The 26,968-nt window shown below is 43.3% G+C and overlaps 1 protein-coding gene across 2 annotated transcripts; it reads right to left on the bottom strand.

Annotated features, from left to right (window-relative positions):
* Window positions 1-856: 856 nt before the first annotated feature.
* IFNAR1 (interferon alpha and beta receptor subunit 1) lies at window positions 857-26,320 on the bottom strand. 2 transcript variants are annotated; one of them, XM_024758145.1, is made up of 11 exons: window positions 25,998-26,319; window positions 20,896-21,019; window positions 16,231-16,412; window positions 13,662-13,819; window positions 13,407-13,548; window positions 12,401-12,515; window positions 9,016-9,215; window positions 8,749-8,906; window positions 5,936-6,086; window positions 5,300-5,445; window positions 857-4,082 (listed from the first exon to the last, which is right to left on the bottom strand). In XM_024758145.1, exons 1-11 carry the CDS (start codon window positions 26,068-26,070, stop codon window positions 3,846-3,848), a joined length of 1,686 nt encoding a protein of 561 aa, XP_024613913.1. In that variant the 5' UTR covers window positions 26,071-26,319; the 3' UTR covers window positions 857-3,845. The 2 variants fall into 2 exon arrangements, with proteins under 2 accessions (XP_024613913.1, XP_024613915.1); XM_024758147.1 differs by lacking the exons at window positions 857-4,082; window positions 5,300-5,445; window positions 5,936-6,086; window positions 8,749-8,906; window positions 9,016-9,215 and adding an exon at window positions 10,856-12,112 and having other exon boundaries at window positions 25,998-26,320.
* Window positions 26,321-26,968: the final 648 nt, after the last annotated feature.

The raw sequence follows: 26,968 nt of genomic DNA, 5'->3' as shown, positions 1-26,968 counted from the left end.
CCCCTCAACTCCTCCTCTCTGATGGATGCAGGAACTTTGGGGACAGAGGACCGGGAGTGGCCAGTCACCGTGAGGAGAAATGTTTAATTTCAACCTGCTCCTGAGAGAATTTTTCCATTTCCTCCCTCTTCCCAAGACCTTTTTCTAAGCCAGCATATCGACTCTGCCCACTTTTTCTTTTCTTGGTCTGCATCAATTACTACTTCTTCACCCAGAAGGTATCTTCTGCTACAACATGAGTTCTAGTGGGGACAGAACGTGGAAAGGGAAGGTATATCCTTTCCATGAAAGACGTATCAAATTCTCTCTTCTTGCCTTTTTTTCACTCAGGTGAAAAAACTGGATGCTACTGGTATTTGTCATTACTGTTAAGTAACAAGGCGTTTCCCGGGCGTCAGAGATGAATTTACTCATATTTACTTCCCTCTACAGTTTGAAAAAATTTTGCGGAAGCTTACTAAAAACACACGAAGCGTTCCCAGCCTGAATGTCAGTGGTGTTTAACTTCAGATTCAAACGTATCTAGAAGGCAGATCAATTTACATGTGGGACTAGGGAGTCTCCTTAAAGAGCTTACCCTGAGAAGAAATGTTGGTAAAAGGAAGCAGTGTAGTTCGACGGAGCAGAGTCTGCACCACACTGCAGACTCACTGGGTCAAGGCCGTGCTCCGGCCAAGTCTAAAGTTGAGGCTGTGAAAAAGCAAAGGGCAAGCAAGAGAGCTCCCTGTCCAGGAGCTCCACGGGGCGGTGACGGCAGTGGGGCCCCCTTCAGGATACCAACGCCGGGCATGCGCACACCGGGTACAGGGACCAGCCCCCTCGGTTGTGAATACCTTGTGAAGACAGCAGTTGCCACTCCTGTGATGCATGTTTAATCAGTTCAAGCAGAACCACCATAAAACCCAAGACTTTTGGCCTCAGCGCTTATTACAGAAAACTGTTTAACAAACTGTTTAAAAAACAGCAATGGGGGTTAAGACAAAGTACAAACGAAGTAAGATACAAAGCTCACTGCATAGAAACATCGGAGACACGGTTGTGTCCTTCCACAACTCAACAAGACACACAAACAGTGTCAGAAACACCCATTTGGTTCAAATTTTAGATTTCAGTCATTTGACAGTTATTTCCTGCGCGCTTTTTCCGTCAGGCACCGCACTGTGGTAGGTGCTGGGGATACAGTAATAAGTGAAAGCAAATTCCTGCTCTCACAGAGCTTCCGGTCCCCTGGGGGGCAGACAGACACCACGAAACAAACATGGCAGGTAGTCAAAGGGTTACGGGGAGGAGCGGGCAGGTAGGCAAAGTTTCTGTACACTCTCCAAATTCTTAGGAGCCGTCAGAGGCTGCTTTGAAGGTCACGGTTTGGGGAAAAGATACAAACTCTCAATTATATTTTTGAAATAACTTTTTTATAGGTTGCAAATTTCTGGTCAGACTGTTTAGTTCATGGTTCTCGAGCAGCATTTATACTTTTCTAACTAGAAGCTGTGCTAAGTCTTTATGGCTGTACTACTGCAGTATGGCCCACATCCTGCATGTGCACGTGTAGGTGTAAGTATGCATGTTTACAGACGTATGTCACCACTTACGTATATGTTAATCTACGTTACGTATGAATACATTATTTCTGGCTGCAATGATACAAATCTTTTACATCAGTGCGTAGGTTATATCTAGCTTCTCCAAGAACTATCAATACTGTAGCTCTGAGGCAATTTATTGGTGCTCCCAAGTATATGGTATTTCCAAGTAAACTACGCTTCAGAAAAAATACTTGTCACTTTACAAGCACATCCTGATTAAGCTACATGTGGACAACAAAGAAGAAGGGGACGGAATTGCATTTTTAGGTCAGAAGACAAGGCAAAATCGAGGGTTTTTTGTTCGCTGCTGCTCAGATGCTTGTTCGCTGAAAACCACAGGGGGTCCTAAACCCCAAAGACACACAGACTCCCACATCCAGGGACCTGGCGACTTCTGTGGTGTCTTTTCAGCCTAATGCCCGAGTTTTCCCTCTTCCACGTCCCATGAAGGAGCTGCTTCCCTTTGGGATGTCCATTCTGAAGCAGCCTTCTTCCTGTGGTAAATCCTGGGCCCGCGTGCTGACCAGGCCTGTCGCACTGACACAGCGTGGAAGCCCGGGCTGACGGGGTCCTGGCACGTCCCTCACTTCCTCGCTACAGAGGCAAATTCCCACTGACAGGGCCTTTACAAGCGAAGGGCCAACCCAGATCTGCTTTGAACCAAAGGCCTCCGGTCAGCAGGATCAAAGGTGTGCGTGGGTCCCTGTAGGGATTCTGCAGCAGAGAACTGCCTCGGCGGGGATCCCTGGCCCATACTGTATGCTCCCCTAGGAGCTGGACCGAGGTCCAGGGAAGCACACGGTATGCTCTGCAGAGGACGTGCTGAGCGTCACAGCCCCTCCCAGGGCAGCTGCTTTCAACCTTTTCTTCCACCCAGAAGACCACAGCGGACCACTGTGTAAATAAGACTGGCCTGCCGTGATGCTCTGGGTAGCTCCATCTCCCCTCCCTTTCACTGGTCCTTCTGCAACGACTGAAGCTGAGAACCCGGCCTCAGAGGCCACCAGAATTCCCACACTTCCCTCCTCTGCAGGATCTCCATGAATAATCCCAAATAGCGAATCATTTAAAAATAAGCTATAGATGCCTTTGAAAGGCATTACATATTTTAAAAATTAGGTTTTCTTCCCAGGTACATTTCCTCCCACACCTTGATAATAAATAATTTGCATTTTCTTGAGTGCATGTAGGCTGAGCAGAAGGGGTACCTGAATACTTCCAGACGGCGTAGAGAAGCTGGCCTGGTGTTAGAAATGATACAGATAAGCCACAAAAACAAACCACCCTCAGGAAGTTAGTCATCAACAGTTGATTACACACATGATTCTTGTTTTTCGCTAAAGCCACCTGCTTCTTTCCTACTGAATTACTCTACTTCTTACCTGTCTCTTCTCTCAGTACCATTTTCTGGTCCCAAGACTTCTTACATCCACTGTGACTAATGTCACATACTCCCGTATCTTAAAAGATAATAGTAAGCTATCTACTCAGGTAGTTTCCCATTTCTCTGTAATTTTAGAAGCTATTGTTCCAATGTTCTGAATCAGGAAGCCTTCATGGACACCTAGCAAAAGATTATCTGGTTTTAATCCTAAACCGTAGAAGGGATAGGTAACTGTGATGTAGAAGCCAATGTAATTGGTAAACGGATAGAATTCCCCTGGAAAACCTGTAAGGACCATACCATGTTTCTGGCATCTGCAGCTGTTTTCCAGAGTAAGCTACCTTTTCAGAAAACCAAGTGATGGTGGTATTCGGGCTTTTCTAAAGACATTTCCAAAGGGCCTACTTCCGTGTCCAAAGAAAAGACCAAATGTTCTAAATGTGTCCTGAAAAATAATGGACTGTAATACCGGGATGGAGAAGGGACAGATGGTATATGCAGCAGCAGTGGCAGCACGGCGACGGTATCAGCCGATGGGAACACAAGCGCCGCCCTTACCACACGACGGCGCGGTGGAGCTTAGGGAATCATTAGGAAGACAGAGGGCATCTTCTGGATTTAACTTCTCTCATCCAGGGCGGTCCCATGACAGGTCTTTCAAGACCTTACACGTGGAAAAGAATGTAGAAAACTCTTCTCCAAATTCCTTTCAAATACTTAAGTGCTTGCCTGTATTCTTTGGACCTACGATCTGAAGATGATCTTTCTTCCCCCACAAGCAAATATTCTCTTGCTAGTTACTGAGAGAAGCGAGGAGCCCAGGCTCCCACTGCAACTCCCGCAAGACTCCCTAGTATTTTCGAGTTCATTCCTGGTCACACAGTTTCCTGTTCCAGAAGTTCTTCACTTATTTTACTTCCACTGTTTTCGTCTTCATTAGAATAGTTTCCTGAATCTTGACTAGTTTGGGAATTGTACTTTTTGTGATCTTCAATTGGATTAGTCTCTTCTATTACAGTAATAGTGTTTGCATTTTCAATGATAGAACATCTTTCCGTTTGTTCCTCAGAAGTGGAAAGGAGTAGATTCCTTACTGGCTGTTCAGAGAAATACTAATTCAAAAGGGAAGGAACAGAAACAGATTATTTAAAATCACAAAAACTAGTTTTCCAGTTCTAATAAGCTGTGGTTTCTTAAGTTTTCTAGAAACCCTATCTTTTGACATGCATATTAAAAAGCAAGCTAAAAGCGTATCGATTGCACTATAACATTTAGAATAAGACCATCACTAGTGAGGTCACGTACATGTTGTTACTGTTTTGGGGAATTATATGAAGAGTCCCTAAGAAAGGTCCACTGTGCTATCAGGGGTGGGGAGTGGAAGAGTGTGGGCGAGGAAGGAAAGGGAGAACACTGGGATTTGGGACATTTTATTTTGACATAATAAAAATTTTGGTATCTAATCCACAAATACCCAGAAAAAGCACAGGGAGAAATTAATTTTTCCCTGTCCCACTAAGAATAAAGAGCTATTGTAACTTGATAGTTTTAAGTTCTTTAAATAACAGCTCTGAATAGAAGAGTATATAGAAATGATATTTAAAAACTCGGGCATAAAAGAGTAAAACGGTTCATATTTATGGAACGTTTGTACAGTGTTAGGCCCTTCTGGTTTATCTCCTTCGGTCCTCCCAATTCTGCAGGATGGTACGACTGGCTCTGTTTTACAGTCTACGGGCACTTGCTCAAGTACCCTTAAGAGAGCTGCTCAAGTTCACAGAGCCAGTAAGTGCAAATACACTACAGCCCATCAACAATTCACCTTCAGGTCTCTGGCTCCAAAGCCTGGGGAACCTGAAACAGGGCAGGCAGCGTGGAAGCCTCTCCAGTGAACACACCACCCCCAGGGTGATGTCCTCACTCAGTGCCTTCACTAACTCTGCCAACCAAAACACTGAGGTGCTGTGAAAGGAAACTCATGTTTTGCTCCTTCTTTTTCTGTGATTTTATCCACAGAATACAGTTTTTGCACTGATGAGAATGTTTTAATCTTTTTGTGAATATAGACTTTCAACGGTCAAACAAGTGCCACAGTAACCAAGCTGCCAAAAAATATGAGATTAAGGACACATCTTACTATTCCATGTTATATTCTATTAAATGACCGTTTCTAAAGTTAATTTCCTGAAACTCTGAAGAAAAAAACCCCAAATCAGTCTGTATTATTTTCTGAACATCAAGAAAACATTTACATTCTGTTGAAATCAAATATATTTCCCATTCATTTTAAGAAAAATCCAGTTAACTGTTGAAAAGAAAAGTAACATACCTCATCTACACTGGAAGGAGGTTTACTTGATGGAAAGAACACATAATTGATACATCTCAAGAGGACTTTCCCAACATAAATGGTAACAATGATAGAAAATAACGCAGTGCAAATTCCAGCTATAAGCCAGGTTTTGGAAGTATTTCCTAAAAACAAATAAATGGTGTTTAGCATCTATATAGGTTTTGACACACAAATACATTAAGACTGCTGACAGTCTGTGTGAAACAAATACAGCCACGTGAAAGGAAATATACATTCTATTAAATAATACCAACAATAACATAAAAAAATTCGCAACCGAACTAATTAAGGGATTGCCACATAATAATTATATTAAGGATTATATAAAAAATTAAAATAGTCTCGTTAAATTCTAAGAGTAATAATGAAAGGAAATTAATTATGCAGATATGCATGAAATATAAAGCATATAAAAACCACTGAACTAAGTTGATTATTAAAAATATTTTCTAAAACTGGAAGGCTCGGCGTGAAGTACTCACACAGTTCATGAAAAAATATTCTCTATATTTTTGGGGTAGAAAGGAAATATTTTACAACTTTCAATGAATTGGTTATTTTTATTAAGTCTTGTTACATTAAAAAAGAAAAGATGCAATCAAAGATTCTGACCTGGTTTTGTTTTCTCACACACAGTAGAACTAAAAACACTGCTTTTATTCCACTTGCCATTCTCAGTGAGTGCTTTGGCTTTCACACAGTATACAGTCAGCGGTTTCAAGTTAGGAAAGGTAACATCAGTTATTTCCTCTACAACTTTTCTCTATAAAAAAATAAGTAAATCGTTGATAAACTTTAGAGCCCCAAGAACTCATACAGGGAATATCTATTTTCTGAATTCCTTAAATAGTCAAGCTAAGATTGGCCTCTCCCAAACACTTAGTTGGTGTATGTTTGAGAAATATAAATTTGTTTTGGACAACACATTATAACCAAACTCAAAAGTTAAACATGGCTGCTGCCTGAGACGACTCTAATTTATTTTATAAGTCCATGCTGATTTGGTTTAATCACCATCATGTTATCTCTGTTTAGTGGCAGAACAATTAAGTGCAGAGGTTCTGGCCTCAAACTGCCTGTAGCAAGATATCACTCACAGCTACGTGGCCTTAGGCAAGTTATTTAAGTTCCCTGGGCCCTACTCCCAGATCCGTAAAGTGAGGACAATTATTACTCCTATTTGTATTAGTCGGCTATTGCCACAATAATGTTGCAGAACAAAACATTACAAGGCCAACAAAATAATGTTGTGCAATGCTGTGTAATGAAACAGCCTGTGGCTCAAAAGATATTTGTTTTTCTTACTCGTGAGTGTCCCAAAGTCCTGGGGGAACGCTCACTGAGGCCGTGGATCAGGTTTAGGTCTGCTCCACGGTCTCCCATCCGCCTGGGGCCAGAGACCACACGGAGCTTGCTTTCCTCTTGACAAATGGGAGAAGCATGCATGCGCACTTAAGGCCTCTGCTCATACCACATCCACTCCCATTCCACTGTTTACAGCCTCGTATCAATGAGGCAGTAATGAATATTCCATCCCAGGTATTTGCTGAATAGTGATTTAATCAAACTGTCTGGCAGGGTTGAAGAATGATCCAGACGAGTCATGTAAAATACTTAGCCCAGTACCCGATACATAATGAGTATTCAGTAAATTTGAGCTGTTATTACAACTGTAATTATTGATGTGTTACCCAGCATAGGATGGCCAAAGGAAAAAACGAAAGTTATTGAATCTACTATTTGTCAAGCAATGTGGTATGTATTTTCATATATTTTACCTCATTTTAAACCTTATAAACATCCTTTCAAAAAAAATTAAGTTACAGTGTAATATGTATGAAATGGATAACTAATGAGAGAACCTGCTGTATAGCACAGGGAACTCCACTTCGCTGTACAGTGGAAACTAACACAAGAGTGTAAAACAACTATACCCCAATTAAAAAAAAAAATTAAGTTACTATGACCACCACCACTTTAGAGGAGAGGAAACAAAGTTTTAGCAGTTAACCACCTTGCCTAAGGTTATACAATTTGGGGGCTTGAGACACAAATTTAGATCTTTCTGATCTAGGGATGACTGAGAACTAACCATCGTGCTCAACAGGGCTAAATTCTGCTATGGTTACAGAGTGTTCAGATAGTTAAAATGAAACTAGCCAAGTTGCTGGAATTTTCTTAGATTTTCAACAGAAAATGAAGTTACAGAGTTTACCAACTTATGTGCACAAGATTTTTTTTTTTTTTTTTTTTGCCATTCACGGGCCTCTCACTATTGTGGCCTCTCCCGTTGTGGAGCACAGGCTCCGGACGCGCAGGCTCAGCGGCCATGGCTCACGGGCCCAGCCGCTCCGCGGCATGTGGGATCCTCCCGGACCGGGGCACGAACCCACGTCCCCTGCATCGGCAGGCGGACTCTCAACCACTGCGCCACCAGGGAAGCCCATGCACAAGATTTTTAAAGGTTGATTCCTTGATTGTAATTCCACAGGGAAAAGTGATCTAGGAATAATGCGGATTATCTGATGTATACTAGCTTTGTCAGTGGTTTTTGAATTTTAGGGTTTAAACAAGTGTTTCTCAACCCTTTAGTCATGCCTACTTCCCTAAGGAGCCTTTTTAGACTATTTTTTCCTAATCCCTCCCCCTTTACAAAGTTGAATAAGATTTTGCTGGGCGCAGTTGAACACTTGAGGCAGGTTTTCCTCCTGGAGGGTCACGAACCACTGTAACAGCTAAGATTCTTTTGCGCCCTAAAAGCCAATTTTTGCCCTCTTGGAGGTGCCCCACCCCCAGGGGATATGTGGCAATATCTGGAGGTATTTTGGGTTGCCAGAACTGGGACGGAGCGCTACAGGCATCTAGTGGGTAGTGGTCAATGGTATTGCTAGCCATCCTATAATGCACAAGGAAGCTCCCGCAACAAAGAATCAGCCAACCCAAATGTCAAGAGTGTTGAGAAACCCTGGTTCACGAACACCTGAGAATCCTGTTAAAAATACAAATTCCTGAGTTCTACCCCCAGAGATTCTGACTGAGAGGGAATAAGCTCAGGATCTGAATTTTAAAAACTAACTTGCGGGGGGTGGGGGGGACTTCCCTGGCAGCCTAGTGGTTAGGACTCCGTGCTTCCACTGCAGGGGGCACGGGTTCCATCCCTGGTCGGGGAACTAAGATCCTGCATGCCACGTGGCGTGGCCAAAGAGACAACAATAACAGCAATTAACTGGGGCCCAGATGCAGGTGATCGTAACTCCTACTGTGTAAAACATGGGAAATGCTCACTTCTTCCTATTGTAAATATCTGAGTTAATCACATAGTCGTAAAGTTTAAAAATTTCCCTAGAATTTTAACTTCAAGCTTTGTTTAACCAAACCACAGTTATAACTCTAAATTATAAACCTATACCACATAGTCTTTTTACCTCAGCGTTTGAAGTGTTTTCCCAAAAAATAACTTCATAAATTAGTGGGTAAAGCTGGTTCACAGACTTGTTTTCAGACTCTTTTGGAGCACCGATAGAGACGTGCAGTGAGTCATCATTAACGGATTTCATGCTAATGACTGGAGGAAATATGATAGCTAGAAAAAATGTGTAAAGACACAAAGTTCAAATTAGACTAAGAAAACAATTTTAAGAGTTCGCACCAAATTGGAGAATTACAATGTAAAGTAAAAACTATCGGCTTACTTTTCATTTCAGTATTAAATTTTTTCTCTTCAGACCAAAAAGATGTGTTATTTCCATCAGATGCTTGTACACGGATACGGTAAATTCCTTCTGGGAAAGCATTTTGAGGAATCACACAGTGGGTAGTTTTGACATCTTCACAGTTTGGTATTTGTTTCCATTTGTCTGAATGACTCCCAGGAATCCTTTTTAAAAACTCACTTTTAAGACAAAAAAATGTTTTTTCTTCCAAACACATTAATTTAGTAAACATTTACTGAATACCTATAATACACTAGACACTCTGTTAGGGGCTAAGGTTACAGAGATAAACGGTCCTCACCCTCAGGAAACTCATAGGATGGTGGAAGAGACATGTTCACAAAAGAAAACCAAAGATCTTGCTCCAAAGTGTGATAAGGTAGTGGTGTGCTAGAGCTGGCTCGTACCGGTGCACAGAAACAACTGCTAAATTTTCAGGAATGCTGCCAGCTAGTTGCTAAACACAGCCCCTTTAAAGAGTTAAGTTACATAAACTTACAAATAAATAAATTATATTAAAAACAAAAGTAATAAATACTCAAAACCCATCTTGTCCTAATTATTTTCCTACATTTTATTATCTGTGCTCAAGGCTAGTTACGTCTATCGCGTCTATGCGGCGGAAACGCTATATGACGGAGGGCTTACTGTCCATCTTCCCAAATGCATGTTCAGTGACCTGCTGTTGGGAGCTTGACAGTGGCCATAATAGGAGTAGTTATGTTATAAAAACTGGCAAATGCTACAGATAAGGCTTTTCCCTTCTGGAAAGCCAGCTGCTAAACGTACCAGCACACCTGTGGGTAAGTGCTTATCAGAGATAACACACCAGTGTCCTAAGAGCAAGTCTGCACAGAGTAAGACTGGGCCTGGAGAGGTTAAGTCAGCTGCTCAGAAACCAACAGCTCCAAGCATCTCAGTTCAAGCCTGGAACTGTAACAGCCTCCTGACTTGTCCCCTTGTCTGTCCTGTCTCCTTAGTCCTGCTGCACCACACACAATGTGGCCACCTTCACCTTCCTCAAACAGAGGCCTCACGTTACCCGTCCCTCAACACAAAATTCCCAACGGCACTCAAATGCCTACAGGGCAGTCTGAAGCTAAGCCTAAGCTTATGCCATCCTATTAATTCAATGTTCTCTCTCATTGCTCTCCCAGGCCCAAATGTTCTGCTACTCTCAAAGCAGGTCCTCCCTTCTTGTCGGCAAAATTCCAAACTGGCCCCCCAAATTCCTACCTGCTGGTGCACAAGCCCTACATGATCCCTTCCGCCTCAGTGTGGGCAGGATCCATGAACTCTTGATTAGGTTACATTATTTGGCAAGGTGAAGGGATCTTACGAATGAAATCAAGGTCCCAAACCAGTTGACTTTGAGTTTATCAAATGAGAGCCTATCCTGGGTGGGCCTGACCTGATCAGATAAGCCCTTTAAAAGAGGGTCTAGAGGTTCTAGAGGACAGAGATTCTCTCTGTTGATGGCCCCCAAGAAGCAGGTCACCATGAGTTCTGCAGCTGCAAGAAACGGATTCTGCCAACCACCACATGAGCTAAGGAGACAGCACGAGACAGCTTGTACGAGACAGCACCCCAGCTGACACCTGAACTGCAGCCTTGCGAGACCCTGAGCAGAGAACCCAGCTAAGCCACACCTGGACTCCTGACCCAAAGTCACGGACAGATAATAAACTGTGGTTTTTTTTTTTTTTTGCGGTACGTGGGCCTCTCACTGTTGTGGCCTCTCCCATTGCAGAGCACAGACTCCGGACGCACAGGCTCAGCGGTCATGGCTCACCGGCCCAGCCGCTCCGCGGCATGTGGGATCTTCCCGGACCGGGGCACGAACCCGCGTCCCCTGCATCGGCAGGTGGACTCTCAACCACTGCGCCACCAGGGAAGCCCAACAGTGTGTTTTAAGCTGCTAAGTTTGTGGTAGTTTGTTACAGAGCAATGGGAAATGAACACCTCCTCGTTACCCCGACCTAATTTTGTCTCTTCATATCCTGAGCTTTCCCCTGTGTGTAGCCCCTGCCTGGGATGCCCTCTCTTGTCATTTAAAAATATGTGACTCAGCAGTCAAGGCCTGGTTCACACTGCATCTCCTTCCAGAGGGCTTCTTCGGTCTCTCCAGCCCCATCCACCTTCACGCTTCTGACTTCTGTAACCCTTATAGTCTGTACTCCACTCCTCAGTCCTAAATCACATTTTGCTATGCAAAGGCAGATAACTGCTTCGGATTCCTAGCACCATGTGTTTTACTCTGCTGTACCCTTACGATTCCTTTAGTGCTTTGTACGGTGTGCTAAGGACCCAAAAGAAACTTAGAGACCAGCCATCAGAAACCCCCATCCCTGTCTAGTCTGTGGCCCTACTGTTTAACATGCTTTTGAAAGTGAAGAATACATGAAAGACTCCTCCTGTACAGTTTCCTGATCTGTGTGTGTGTGTGTGTGTGTGTGTATCCGTAAGGGCGTGTATGACATGAATGCGTTTATTATACAAACTGTTACTGCTTCGAAACTAACACCAAAGGGTTGAAAGTAATCAATCACAGCAGTACTGACTTCCCTTTTCCCTCGTTTTTTCTGTGTCTTTCTAGTCTCTTTCCTCTCACTCCTCCCTTCCTGCTTTACCTATACTTGCCTTTGGCCCCTCTAGTCCTCAGTCCTCAGTATCTCTTTCTTTCCCACAGTCTACTTCACCTTCCACTTGATTACCCTCTTCTCTCCTCCCTCTCTACTTATCCCCTACAGTTTTCCAACTAGTATAAACTCATGCAGTCCTTTTCCACTCACGTGGTGCTAAGCTTCACTCACATTCGGCTGGTCTCTACTCAATCACGTAGAGCCCAGTTCTCTCCAACTTTCTTAATTTCCCACCAAAGCAATCACTAAAAAATCTGTCAAAGCCACTAAAATAATCAAGACAATGGGAAGGCTAACTCGAATTGAACATGACAGAGTGACTGGACTCAGATCATTTCAAGGACTCATGGAAGAGGTGGGTTCTGAAGAAAAGATCACGGCCATGTGTCAAGTATTCCAGATTGAGGACATAGCACGTGCAACTAGAATCACACCTTCAAAAAAAAAAAAAAAAGAGAGAGAGAGCCGGTAAGAACACTAGATATTATTAGAATACACCCATTTTACAACGAGTGAAGAAACTGAGGCCCAAAGAAGGTAAGTGATTAGCTCAGTGACATCCTGGGACTAGAATTAAACACTCCAGTTCCAGGATATCACAGCCACCTTTCCATTGGGCCACACGTGTGCACGGAGCAGCAGGTGACTGAAGCCGAGTGAAAAGAGACCTAACAAACTGGGCAAAATGAACTGCAGAAGGACACTTATGGACTAGAACTTACTGGGACCACTGAGCTCGAAAAGTCGTGTTTTCATGCGCGTAATCCCATTTAAGGACATAGACCTGATTTTCAGCATCGATTTGTATATTTTCTGGTGAAGGCACTTTGTGTTTCTCTAGAAGACAAAGAGCACAAAACACACACACACATTTCCTCCGGTGAGATGGCAGATGGCTAGAATTCCTAACAGCATGAGCGAGAAGATAAAAGGCTTGCGTCTTATCATAATGACGTAACAGCGGAATAAGTTATGCTGTGTATTCACACAGGGGAATACTACACAGCCATTTAAAAGAATGTGATAGATCTATATGTGCTGACACGAAAAGAGAGCCTCAATATATTGGGTTAAACAAGCAAGTTCAAAATATATCTGGCAGGACCTTAGTTTTTAATTTAAAAGACAAAAACCCCAAAACTGTTAAGTCCAAGTATATACTTACATAAGCCCTGAAAAAAGTATGAAAGGTTGTACACAGACTGCTGGTGATACTTATCTCTGGTAAATGGAATTGGGGGTCAGGAGGCAGGAGAGGAAACCTTTAAACCCTTCTATACTGTTTGATTTTAGAAACAAAGCATATTAAACTTATAATTAAAATAATAAATCCAAGCTCCTGCCCTTAAACCTTAATCGTTGGCAAGATGTCACTGATTAAATGTATCAGGATGCTTTCATATTTTAACATTTCATCTATAAAGGTAAACTTTTTAGAAGACTAACTGTTCTTCTAGCAACTACCTCCCTTTCTTGTGGATTCTGAATAAAAACAATTTTTTTCATTAGAAAATACTTGGATTTTATGCAAAATTTTCATTACTATTTACTTGAGACAAAAATCCCAAATAACATTTGTTGCTTACGTAAATGCTGTTAGAATGCCTTTGTTTTAATATCTATTAAACCATCACATAAGCTTTAGCAACTATTGGAAAAATGCCAAAATTAATAGGTGGCCAATTTATATACATAGTTATTGAATCTGAAGCAAGACTTCCTCCTTACCTGTGGTGTTTATACAATACACTGGACTATAGAAACCAACTCTTCTTGGTGAACGTAGTTCTGCTTTAACTTTTAAACAATAAGTAGTCTCTGGTGAGAGTTTATAAATTTTATCTCTGGAATAAACAGTTTCAGTCCTTTCCTATAATTAATAAAAAAAAGAAGTCTGTTCTTTAAAAAAGTAAAAAGTCAAGTTTTAGAGTTAATTCATGTCATTCTTCTCTCACATCAAACAAAGATAAAAATAATGCTTACTTCTAGACTTGAAGAGTTTTTCCAGATAACTAAGCTATATATAAAGCTGGAACGATCCATAGCCCACATGATACTATCTTTTGTCCCAGGAGGAGAGATGTTTATTATTATTGCCTTATCTTCAGCTTCTAAATGTACATCTAGAGGACCAATCTGAGCTGTAAAAATAAAAACATTCACTATGTAAGTTCACGAATACAAGCCCAAACATTCATACAACAAACAATTCTAAGCACTTAATATGTGCCTGGCATATAAAATGGAGAAAACCCCTCGTGGAGCTCACACTTTAGTGAGGGATGTGGCCAAAAATCCCAAATAAACAAGTGCATATAATGCTATAAGGTCATGTGTGCTATAAGAAAAAATGAAGTAACATAACGGGACAGAGAATGGCAGCAAGAGCTGTTTTAGGTGAGTTAGTGAGGAGAAGGCTCCCCGAGACTTTGAGCTGAAACCTGAACAAGGTGAGGGAGTCAGTCATGCAAGTCTCGAGGGGAGAAGCATCCCCAGCTGAGGGGGCACCAAGGGCAGAGCCCCTGAGATGGGAATGTGCTCACCATTTTCAAGAGACAGTAGGGGGTGCTCGAATGGCTGAGTGGTAGAAAATGAGATCAGAGAGGCAGCTAGAAGCCAGGTAACAGGCAGAACTCTGTAGTCTGAGTCTGTAGTCTCTGGAGGACTGCTGAGACCTGATTCACATCCAGGAAAGATCACCCTGGTTGATGTGTGAGGAAGCAGGGAAGCTACCGCAGTAGTTCGAGTGACAAATGGAAGTGGCCTGGCGAAGGCTGGTAGCGGGGCGTGGAAGTGAGAAGGGATCCGATTCAGGATATACTCTGAAGGTTGATCACTCAGCATTTGTTGATGGACTGGATGTTGCATGAGAGAAAGAGATGTCAAAGGTGATGCCAGGGCTCTTGGCCTGAGCTAATAAATAGGTGATGTCATTAACCGAGATGAAAAACACTGTAAGAAGAGCAGGTCTGGAGGGGGAAAATCAAGAGTTCTGTTTGACATTTTAAATTTGAGACGACTTGTAGACCTCTAGGTAGAGATGCTGAATAGAGAGCTGGTGATATGAGTCTAAGGTAAGGGGAAGGAATGGGGCTGGAGTGATATAATTTGGGGAGTCAAGGGCACAGATGATGTTGAAAGCCATACAATTCCTGGTGGAGGGGGCGTAGGAGAAGAGGTTCAACGACCAAGCCCTGCAGACTGAGCCCTGCAGCTGTCCAACATTTAAAGGTCTGGGGGATGAGAAGAAACTGACAAAGGAGCAACCAAAGAGCAGCAGGAGAGCCAGGAAAGGGCAGCGCCCTAGAGATCAGAGATGGGAGGGTTTCAGGAAGAAGGGAGTGATGATCACGCCGATGCCACAGGGGAACTGGGCCAGAAGAGGACAGGGAATCCACTAGGCATTGTGGAGGTCACGGTGACCTCGGCAAGAGTAGTTTTAGGGTAGTGATGGGTAACAAAGCTCAGATGGAGAGGGCTGAAGAGGGCGTAGGAGGAAAAGTGTACAGAGAGGGGGTACAGATCATTCTTGTGTGAGTTTTGGTATAGGGCAGTGGTTCTCAAACTGTTTGGTCTTGGGACCCCTTTACACTCTTAGAGAAACTGAGGGTCCTAAAGAGCTTTTGTTTACATGGGCTATGTCATTGAATATTTAGCATATTAAACATTAAAATTGATACAAATTTAAAATATCTACCAATTCATTAAAAAATAGTAATGATAAAACCCACTATGTGATAAAAAATGACTATATTTCCCAAAACAAACGAGCCAAAAAGCTTAGTGAGGAAAGTGGTGCTATTTCACATTTTGTTCAAACCTCTTTAATGTCTGGCTTAATAAAGAAGGCAGCTGTGTCTCACACCTACTTCTGCATTCAGTCAGTCACCATTTCACATCAAACAGCCTCTAGAAAACTCCAGAGTACACTCACGAGAGAATCGAAATGAAAAAGACAAGTAAGTCTTAGAATTATTAAGAAAATAGTTTGGACTTTATAGACTGCCTGAAAGGGTCCTGGAGACCACACTTTGAGAACAACCACTATAGCAGCGGTCCCCAACCTTTTTGGCACCAGGGACCAGTTTTGTGGAAGACCATATTTCCACGGATTGGTGGGGGCAGCAGTGATGGGAGGAGATGGTTCAGGCGGTAATGCAAGCGGTGGGGAGAGATGAAGAGCAGTGAGGAGTGGTGGGGAGCGGTGAAGAGTGGTGGGGAGCGGTGGGGAGCAGTGAGGAGTGGTGGGGAGTGGTGAGGAGTGGTGGGGAGCAGTGGGGAGCGGTGAGTTCGCTCGTCCAACACTCACGACACTCACCTCCTGCTGCACAGCCCGGCGTGGAAGGGGTGGTTTGGGGTCCCCTGCACCGTAGGGAAAGCAGGAAAATGATGCCATAGCAGGAAGGAGACACCGGTTTAAGGGAATCCTTGTTTGTTTGTTTGTTTTTAAAGATGGGAGATTTTATATCATGTAAATGAATGGGCCAGGGAAGAGGCTGTTCTGGTAATATTTAATAAAGGATACAGTGTAATTCAGCTGGCAACTCCTTACCTTCTTGAAATGGTATAAATGGCTTAAGCTCATGCCACTGAGAAGTGCTGTTTCCTTTTTCTGCTCTTATACGCAATTCAATCTTTTCATAAACAGTTTCAAGCTTGACTGAAGAAAAGTTGCATTCGGTACCAGTAATATGCTGACACCCAGGCAACTTCTTCCAATTTTCCATCCCTGGTCTTCAAGATAAAAAAGCAAACAAATGGATGAACGTTATAACTACAAGAGTGACAAACATGTTTTCTATTTACATTAACATTATAAAGTGTAAGTAGTTATTTCTTCTACTTGAGTTAACGTCCTGACAATATTTTTGTGTGTAACATTCTACTCTTTTTCAATACATATATACCAAGTTATTATTTATACAATGGAATAATTCTGACATATAGTTAACTTTTTAATGTAAAAAATCCTAATGCATTAGGATTTCAAAGAAGCAGAGAAAGAAAGAACCCATAAGATAAAAGTGGACTTACTGTTGGCTTTGTTAAAGATAGTTGTGTGACTTTTGGCCAACTACTTTGTATTCTGGATCCTCTCTTCCTTACTGAAAATTTGGGAAGTGGATTTGATGATTCCCTTCTGACCTCTTCCTATGAAGAGACTTACTAACCCTAAGGAAGACCTCGGAATCAGTACGGTTTGAGAATTTCCTCTGCTCTTCTCAAAACCAAACCATTCCTTCTGCATACTGATCTCTATAATTCCTTTGTTACATGACTAGAAACAAAGAACTTAAAATGTTAACATAAACTAACAAACTTCTCAATGTGGATTTAGTCCATTAAAAAGTTTGGGTGATATTAGATTTTTTTTAAGCATGTGAAGAAACTAAGTTGGCACAGAGTGCCTTAAACAGAAAGGACATGTTGCTACAAAGTGGACAGGAGGCGGAAGTGAAGGTGAGGGACAGAAAACAAACATTAGATTTCAAAATGTTTGCCTGTGGTAAGCCCTGTCTGCCTTAAACCAGAGAAACTATCCTCTGAGAAGGCATTTTTGTCAAGCCTAATTCATAGTTCTAGCACTAGCTGATTTTTATTTTTTTGGGTAATATTGTAGACCTCATTTTAAAGATGCTAAAGCATGTTTATTTTTTTTAAAAAATTAATTTATTTTTAAAAATATTTATTTCTTTGGCTGCACCAGGTCTTAGTTGTGGCACTGGGGGTCTTCATTGCAGCATGTGGGATCTTTTTTTTGTTTTTAGTTGCAGCGCGTGGGCTCTTAGTTGCGGCATGCGTGTGGGATCTAGTTCCCTGACCAGGGATCGAACCCAGGCCCCCTGCACTGGGAGCACATAGTCTTAACCACTGGACCACCAGGGAAGTCCCTAAAGCATCTTTAATAAAAAGCTAAGGATGCTTTTTATTAAAAGCTAATAGAAATTAGGGATGATATCTAAATAATGTTTGTGCTGACTCCAATTCAAGTCTACCTTATTTTTCAAAAAATAAAAATCTTTAAAAAGTTACTGGGGGGCTTCCCTGGTGGCGCAGTGGTCGAGAGTCCGCCTGCCGATGCAGGGGACACGGGTTCGTGCCCCGGTCTGGGAAGATCCCACATGCCGCAGAGCAGCTGGGCCCGTGACCCATGGCCGCTGAGCCTGCGCGTCCGGAGCCTGTGCTCTGCAACAGGAGAGGCCACAACAGTGAGAGGCCCGCGTACCACACACACACACACACAAAGTTACTGGGACTTCCCTGGTGGCACAGTGGTTTAGAATCCACCTGCCCATGTAAGGGACAAGGGTTCTATCCCTGGTCTGGGAAGATCCCACATGCCGTGGAGCAACTACTCCCGCGAGCCACAACTACTGAGCCTGCGTGCTGCAACTACTGAAGCCCGTGCACCTAGAGCCTGTGCTCCGCGACAAGAGAAGCCACGGCAATGAGAAACCCGCGCACCGCAATGAAGAATAGCCCACGCTCGCTGCAACTGGAGAAAGCCCGCGTGGAGCAACAAAGACCCAACACAGCCAAAAAAAAAAAAGTTACTAATAATATACACTACCATATACACTTCATTCCTGGCGAGTTTCCCCTTCTTTACCTATCTGAGCTTTGAGATTAGAGTTGGCATTAATAATACCTTGATTTAAATGCAAATCTTCCTGAGAAACTCCTCCACAACAGAATCTATTTTTTTAAAATCCAGACTTTAAAAATCTAACCCAAAAATTCCGATTGTTTTTCCCCTCAAATGTCATTTATTAGAAAATATAATTCCAGAGAAATTAGGAGATTAAGGAAGTCTGGGAAGTGGGTACGGTACACAGACCTCTTTAAATCAGGTGCATAGAGGGTCAAATAAAATGAGCTCCAGGCAAAAGGTCAGTAAAGCATTTCTGGTCCGTTTATATGGAGAACTTTCATTACACTCAACAGAAAACCTTATAAAAAATTTAAAACTAAGCCTTGATATGGTTTTAGCCCACCCTCACTCTTTACATCTGTCTTCCTGCTCCAGGAGATGCAGCTGCCCACTCTTATTACAACTGCTTCTGCGTGTAAGGGAGCTACTACAGTAGTAGCTACTTTTATATTTTCTTAAAAAAAAAAAAAACTTTATCATATACAGTGTTTAGATCACAACAGAAATATAACTTGAAAATAAATGTGTAACCAATAGAAAATTCATTGCATAAAACCAGTTTCATAATAAAACGTCATGCCATCTTTGTCTCTCCTGTTCACTAACGTATTCCAAGTACCCAGAAGAGTGTTTGGCATAAAAGGCATTCAATGTTTGTTGAATGAAGACTGCACACTACATATCTCATAATACATTTTATTTATTTTAAATAAATAAATAAATTCATTTATTTAGTTAATTTATTTTTATTTTTGGCTGTATTGGGTCTTGGTTGCTGCGCGTGGGCTTTCTCTAGTTGCAGCAAGCGGGGGCTACTCTTCATTGCGGTGCGCGGGCTTCTCATTGCGGTGGCTTCTCCTGTTGCGGAGCACAGGCTCTAGGCACGCGGGCTTCAGTAGTTGTGGTGCACGGGCTCGGTTGCTCCGCGGCATGTGGGATCTTCCCGGACCAGGGCTCGAACCCATGTCCCCTGCATTGGCAGGCAGATTCTTAACCACTGCGCCACCAGGGAAGCCCCTACAAGGGTAATTTTAAATAAAGGAATCTGAAATAATCTCTATTATACCTAAAATAGTTGTTTCATAACAACATTCTGAACTAAGGCAAAGAACAAATTTGGTAACAAAACTCAAAGTTCAATTTAAAGAAAATCTCTAAAGATGAAAACTGTTAAATTATCAGCTCTGAGGAAAACCATATGTGTGTGTGTATGTGCGTATGTGTATACATATATATGGTTGACCCTTGAGCAACACGGGTTTGAACTGTGTGAGCCCACTTACACGCAGATTTCTTTCAATAAGTACACGTTACAGCACTACACGACCTAGGGTTGGTTGAATCCACAGATGCATAACCGCAGATATGGAGGGCCTACTGTAAAGTTATACTCAGATTTCCGACTGCACGGGATGGGGGTTGGGTGGGGTGACCATCCCTAACCCCCGCCATTGTTCAAGGGTCAACTGTATATACACACAGACACAAATTACTAACCATCAACTGGAGAACAACCGGGCTGTGGCTGAAGTGGTGGAATCCTGGTTCTAGAGGTCCTACACCCTGTTTCTTCACTGCCTGATTCCCTGCCTGCTCTTTCTTGGAGAGGGATCATGGTTAGCAGACAGGGTCCCAGAACCCAAAGCAAAGTACTGTACTTCCTGAGTGGTATTTCCTTCTGTAATCCCTTCGTCCACAACTCCCTGTCTGCCTATCCTCTTGGCAATCATTAAGTAGAAAGTTAGCACTAGGGAAGAGGCAGAAACACCAGAAACACTGAGTCTGTGGGAAGGCAGGGTCCAATATACTGATGTTTATAAAGTGTATCTAGAATTAAAACTTTGTGTATGATGGAGACAAGAGGAAAGCCTGACCACAGAAGCCTATTGCAAGACCGTGGCTAGACCTTTAGGGGCACTCTTCCATATCCTCAAGGTATGCTCTAGGTCAGCCCCTAATTTATATTTAAAGAAGTTGGAGGGCTTCCTTGGTGGCGCAGTGGTTGAGAGTCTGCCTGCCAATGCAGCGGACACGGGTTCGAGCCCTGGTCTGGGAAGATCCCACATGCCGCGGAGCAACTGGGCCCGTGAGCCACAACTACTGAGCCTGTGCGTCTGAAGCCTGCGTGTCTGGAGCCTGTCCTCCGCAGCAAGAGAGGCCGTGACAGTGAGAGGCCCGCGCACCGCGATGAAGAGTGGCCCCCGCTTGCCACAACTAGAGAAAGCCCTCGCACAGAAACGAAGACCCAAGACAGACAAAAATAAATAAATAAATAAATAAATAAATAAATAAATTTAAAGAAGTTGGAGCATACAGAACAGAGAAGGTATGGCTGTGGACTACAGAAGTTGTCTGTTAGCCTCGTCCCCCAAATCTCTTGCTTCAACACCCAAAGATGAATTTGACTGTGTCTCTATTTGTAGAAATGAAGTTATAAATATTATGCAAAATAGGCATTTTCTTTAAAAAATGGAAAAACCAAATGTTTCCTAAATCTGAAAAAAAAAATTTATGGTGTTAAAGTGGTAAAAATGATTCAGCAAATCAATAAGTAGAGTAACGTACATTTTATACTCTGCTGAAAAAGTCACATTCCTGACAGACTCACGGCTGCCGTTCCACTGCAGGATAAAGTTGTCATCAATGATGCAGACCCTGCCATTTTCAGGAGATTTTAGGTTTGTTCCCCCTGTCAAGGCAGTAAGAAAGAAGATAGTTATACATACATACACATATACATACTATAGATATTTTATATATTTTTAAATGTTACTCTTCACATCACTGATTGGAGAATGAATACATTTAAGTATAAAATATAAAAGTTAAGTATATAAAGAAATCTTAAAAAACCTAGTGCTTGCTCTCAGGATAGGGAGGCTGCTAATTATTTCTATCTCTGCATCCGAGAGAGTTGGTTTTTTAAAATCTATAAAAAGCAAACATTATATATCAATTATATCTCAATAAAGGTAGAAAAAATAAATCATAAAAAGGTAAGCATTGTCTTTTAACTGGAAAAAAAAGTCTCTGTATAAAAATCGTATTTTTCTTTGGTCTTAGAAGTGATACTGACGTAAAGGATACAGGGTTGCACTGTTTAACAGCCTCAATTTGGTTTCGCATACGATGTTCAGAGAGGGATATATTCTGATAGAGAGCTGAACAGATGTGGTTTCAGAGCTGACAACTATTCATAGGAACCAAACATTCACATAAGAAAATCGACAGAGATATAAAAGTTTATCATGTCACCCAAGCCCTACAGGAACCTGAAAGGGTCTTGATCACTGAATGTATCTCTCCCGCTGCGGAGCACAGGCTCCGGACGTGCAGGCTCAGCGGCCATGACTCACGGGCCCTGCCGCTCTGCGGCATGTGGGATCTTCCCGGACCAGGGCTCGACCCTGTATTTCCTGCATCGGCAGGCGGACTCCCAACCACTGCGCCGCCAGGGAAGCCCCTTCTGTTTATTTTTAAGGACTTCCATCTAGAGACCTGTTTTATTTCTTATGCTTTTTTAAAAAACTGAAGTGTAGTTGATGTACAATACTGTGTTAGCTTCAGGTGTACAGCAAAGTGATTCAGTTTTATATATACATGTTGCAGATTATTTTCCATTTTAGGTTATCACAGGATACTGAATATAGTTCCCTGTGTTATACAGTAAATCCTTGTTGCTTATTTATTTTACGTATAGTAGTTTGTATCAGTTACTCCCATACTCCTAATTTATAACCCCCCACCCCTTGCCATTTCTTTTTTTCTTTTTCCCCCTTTATTTCTTATACTTCTAGTACAAATCTTCCACCAGCTGGATGCCCTCTCTTCTGCTTTTTCCTTTTTGGCCTCTGCAAATAGCGTTTCTCTTCCTCTCTGACAGCCCAAATCCTCCAAGACCCAGCTCAAGTTTGCCCCCAACAGAAAACCTTCCTCAAATACTGCAGCTCATGCCAACCTTGCTCTTTCTTTACATGCTGCATCATGAATCTGCACCACTCAATTTCACACTAAAGTAGATGTCCTCAGCACAGTACCCGACATCTAACAGGCTCTCAAAACTTGCTGATTGAAGACGTCTTTTAAAAAATTGCTTCTTTGGGACTTCCCTGGTGGTGCAGTGGTTGAGAGTCCGCCTGCCAATGCAGGGGACACGGGTTTGAGCCCTGGTCCGGGAATATCCCACATGCTGCGGAGCAACTAAGCCCGTGCACCACAACTACTAAGCCTAAGCTCTAGAGCTCGCGAGCCACAACTACTGAGCCCGCATGCCACGACTACTGAAGCCTACGCGCCTAGAGCCCGTGCTCCGCAACAGGGGAAGCCACCGCAGTGAGAAGCCTGCGCGCCGCAATGAAGAGTAGCCCCTGCTCGCCGCAACTAGAGAAAGCCCGTGCACAGCAACGAAGATGCGATGCAGCCAAAAATAAATAAATAAAATAAATACATTTATTTTAAAAAATTGCTTCTTTATGTTAAACACAACCTCCAACCATACTGGAAGTTCCTTAAGGCAAGGTATACACAGCTTCATACTTAATCTGCATTTTACAGAGTCTTCAGACTAACGCTGAGTTCACAGGAGCTTTTTCCATATCACAAAGGACTGATCTTTCATGATGATAAATTACAAGTTTTAAAAGACCAGCTTTTAAGTTTACTCTTTTCCCGGCAATATTTCTAGCCTTTACTTCTGCTTCAGGACAAGGATATTATCTCCTCACAGACTTTCTACTACAGAGGTCCTTGTATAGAACTCTTATTTATTGGGATTGCTGCCTCTACTTTCCGGTTAGAGATATTATGGTATGGAGTCAAAAGGGGAGACAGCTGAGGAAACATTTTCTGATTTTTCTTTTTAATTTGGGGAGGTACTCATTGAGTCTCCCCACCCACATTTTCTATTTTACACTCCTATTCTCTGAGACATCATCACCGAATAGAATTACTCTCTCGTATCCCACTCTAAACTTAATCCCCATCCCAGTTGTTGGAATTTTAGAGATTCTATGCAGCCAAAGGACAGTGACTGCGTTTATGGGGTTAACAAAAGGTCTGATGGCATTTGTAGTCTCCAGCCCAGAATATTCTAATTCTAGTAATTCTGGGCCCTGAGATAGGATGCAGCAATTTGATTCCTGGGGTAGAGCCAGGTATTTCCTCAGAGATGAAATCCTTCTGCTCCTAAGGGAAGGAGACCCTGGAGTTAGAGGCATCTTGGCATTTGGGAGGCAAACAAATAATTGACTGATAAATGGACAGGGACTTGGAAATAGTTATTAAATAGGATTTTAGAGTTCATAGATTTTGTTCTATTAGTATTAGCAATATCCCTTTGATAATAGTTTATTTCAACCTTTAGCATGTAAAATATATAAAAGGGTACTTAACCCAATATTTCTATTTATACAATTGGTTGCTTCAACCCTTCACATTCATATTGATGACTAGAAATGGTTTATTATATATATACATTTTTAGTATTTAGTTATTTATTTGGTTGTGCTGGGTCTTAGTTGCAGCAGGTGGGCTCCTTAGTTGTGGTTCATGGGCTCCTTAGTTGCGGCTCGCCAGCTCCTTAGTTGCAGCACATGGACTCCTTAGTTGCGGCACACGGGCTCCTTAGTTGTGGCGTGCAAACTCTTAGTTGCGGCATGCATGTGGGATCTAGTTCCCTGACCAGGGATCGAACCCGGGCCCCCTGCACTGGGAGTGCGGAGTCTTATCCACTGCGCCACCAGGGAAGTCCTATGGTTTACTATATTTTTAAGTTTGACATAAATCCAGACACATACATCTATACAGATATAAATTTCCTCCCATATTTTGGATAGTTTTCTTAGACGAGGATCCCAGAGTTGCATTTACTAGGTTTGAAAGTATGAACAGTTTGATGATTTTGAAACATAAAGCAACATTATGATCTCAAGTTAGGGTTAACATTTCATTTCGTTTTCAACATTGCTATTCTTTTGAGAAAAAAGTAGATTAGTTAATTGAAAGATCAGTAAGCCCTTAACATATAGGTGGATAATCAAGAACTAAACTGTGGGACCTTTAGAAAAAGTCTAACCTTAGGCCCCAGGGCTTTGAGGCCAGATTCTCAGGGTTTGATTTCCTCCTAAAGCACTGGCTAGCTATATGGCCTCAGTCCACTCCTCTGTAAAATAAGGATAACAGTGCCTAGCTTTGTTCTGAAAGCTAAATGAGTTCATACCTTTAAAACACTAAGAGTAGTGCCTGGTACACAGTTAGGAGGGCAATAAATACCAGTTGTATATGAAGTTTATTTTAGCTCTCCTCTAATCTAGATTAAAATTGTGATCTTAATGAACACCCTCCTGGAATGTTAATTTTACATGAAAATTCTGGGGAAAGTCTTTTTATACGAAAGCAAACATGAGTTTAAGGCAAAATTTTCATGAACAAAAGACTCCAAAGAAATTACCAGGGGTTACACCAGGACCCTAGTACCCATATACTATATACCATGTATGTGGAAGAGTTTGAGAAATAGGTGTGAAACAGAATAAAGGAAACATCATTTAAAATGAAGTCAGGAGGCCAGAAGCTGGAGCCTTCATGCACTTTCACTCACCATCAATTCCAGACCCCAGGAGGAAGAATTCTCCTCTACCAGCAACAAGCCCAGCCAATGGGAAAAGCAGCACCATCCTGAACTCTTGCTTTCCTCCAATGGACTTTCTCTCAAAACAGCCCCACCCAACTTCCTCTTTTTTCTCTATCAAGTCACCTCCTTCTCTTTTTGTTGTTGGACTTGCCTAAGGTTTTTGACCTAACTTGCTTGTCCCAAATTGCAATTCCTCTGTTATTCTGGAAGAAACCCATTATGCTGGTAAAATAACCAACTGGCTATTTTATTTTTTAGGACAAGATAGGATACCATGTACCCCAGAAAATAAGGATATGCTTTTCTAAACAAACAGGTGTTTTAAGCCCTCTAGGCAGCCTCACCAACTCCTGAATTCCTGCTCTCAGCCACTAGACCCTGTTTGTCTCTGGGCCTACAAAGACGAAGGGGGACACCGAGTCCCCCTTCTCACTACAAAGTCAACCGTATGATAGCTGCCATTCCTCCATGCATCCCAGCTAAGAAAGGCAGCAAATTAGCTTGGTGGCTCCCAGCCTTTGTATTTTGGCTTTGTATTTTTCTTTTATTATTATTATTTTTTTATTAGATTGTACGAATCCTGAGGGCAGAGAAATGCTTGCAAACCTTATCCCCCTCCCACATGGGACCAAGTAACTGTTTACTAAATTGGAGAAACAGCAGCACATAGCTCGTGGCTAAAGCCTTGTTTATTATTAAAAAGTCCAGTCGAGCTGCCGGATTTTTCGGACGGAAACAAACTCGACACCAAAGCTCTCCCACACCCCGCCCCGCGGGGTAGGAGCCCAGGGAACAGGCACAGGGCGGAAGGGATGGCGAGGAGGGCGCCCCCAAGCAAGCGGTGTGGAAAGATCTTGAACATCACTTTCTCTCGTTTGATTTTCGAGCCCAAGTAGGTTTCAATGTGAGCGCTGCGACCACGGACAACCAGAGGTCTCCCAGAGAGGACCTCTGTCCCTCCCGGGTCCGAGGTTTCCCACGCTGCCGCTGTCCAGCCTCGCGCCCAGCCCCCGCCCCAGGGAACGCCATCTCTCACCTGAGGCTGCGGGCAACACCCACGGCGCCCCAGCGACCAGCATCAGGGTCGTCGCGCCCAGGAGCGCGAGCATAGTCCGCGGGCCGCCGGCAGCCCTCCAGTCACATCTTCTGCCACCGCAGGTAGGACGATGCGGCACGAAGGAAGGTTGGGCGCACTGGCTGTCCCCGGGCCTGCGCCCCAAGCTCACCAAGCCCACGTCCGCGTCGCCCCGCCCCTCTGCCCACCGACTCCCGTGCACGCGCCGTCCCTTCTGCGCGCGTGCCACGCGCACACGCGTGGGACACCGGTGAGCAGCCCAGCCTCCGCTGCCCTCCCCCTCCCCCCCCCACCCCTCTTTACGGCCCGAGGCGGTACACTCTCGGGTTCCGGGAAGACCGCGTCTAAGCGGAGGTCTTGACCCCCCGCCGGCAGGAACGCGGAACTTGGCCAGTGCGTCTGCGCAAGCCTCGCGGCCTGGCGTCCGCTCCCCCGTCCTCCTTGCCCCCTCACTTCCGGCTACTAGCCGCGGGAGGCCACTGTCGGGCTCTCTTGTCCCTCGCCCTCCCCAGCCCGGGTAGCGGACAAGGGAGCCTGGGAAAGCGGTGTTGGGGAGGCTTGGGGATTAAGGGAGAAAGCAATGAGGAAGCTTCTGAGCGGGTCAGGCCGCGAAGGGTAGGTGTGTCCAGAGTTAAGCCTAGACACGTTGAGCTCCCATTTTCCGAGCGACCTGGCCCGGGGCAGCACGGGTCCCTTGGAGAGGGTCGTGACGGCGTCCGGGCCTTGGGGGTGGTGTCCGAAACAGAGGTCTCTAAGCTCTTTTGACCGTCTGCCCTTATCAGTAAATAATTTGAGGCCATTATTCAATGGTTATTTAAGTACGTTAGTAAGAGATTATGTACATTATAAAAGTACACAAAAGGGAAAATGTAAAGGACGAATGATGAAATAAGTAGTCAAAGGCGTAGCTGTTAATTGTAAGAACCAGACAA

The sequence above is a fragment of the Neophocaena asiaeorientalis genome, unplaced genomic scaffold, assembly GCF_003031525.2.
Source record: "Neophocaena asiaeorientalis asiaeorientalis breed wild unplaced genomic scaffold, Neophocaena_asiaeorientalis_V1.1 scaffold45, whole genome shotgun sequence".
NCBI lineage: Eukaryota > Metazoa > Chordata > Mammalia > Artiodactyla > Phocoenidae > Neophocaena > Neophocaena asiaeorientalis.
Note: the sequence above shows the minus strand (reverse complement) of the source record. Positions and strands in the feature narration are given on the sequence as shown.

What these genes read in the sequence shown, in the direction of transcription:
- IFNAR1 (XM_024758145.1), bottom strand. Translation starts at nt 26,070, where the DNA reads ATGCTCGCGCTCCTGGGCGCGACGACCCTGATGCTGGTCGCTGGGGCG. An exon ending in TTTTCAGCAGAGTATAAAAT is followed by an intron (nt 16,413 to 20,895) that starts GTACGTTACTCT and finishes TTTATCTTGAAG; the next exon opens with ACCAGGGATGGAAAATTGGA. An exon ending in AAAACTCTTCAAGTCTAGAA is followed by an intron (nt 13,549 to 13,661) that starts GTAAGCATTATT and finishes TATTAATTATAG; the next exon opens with GAAAGGACTGAAACTGTTTA.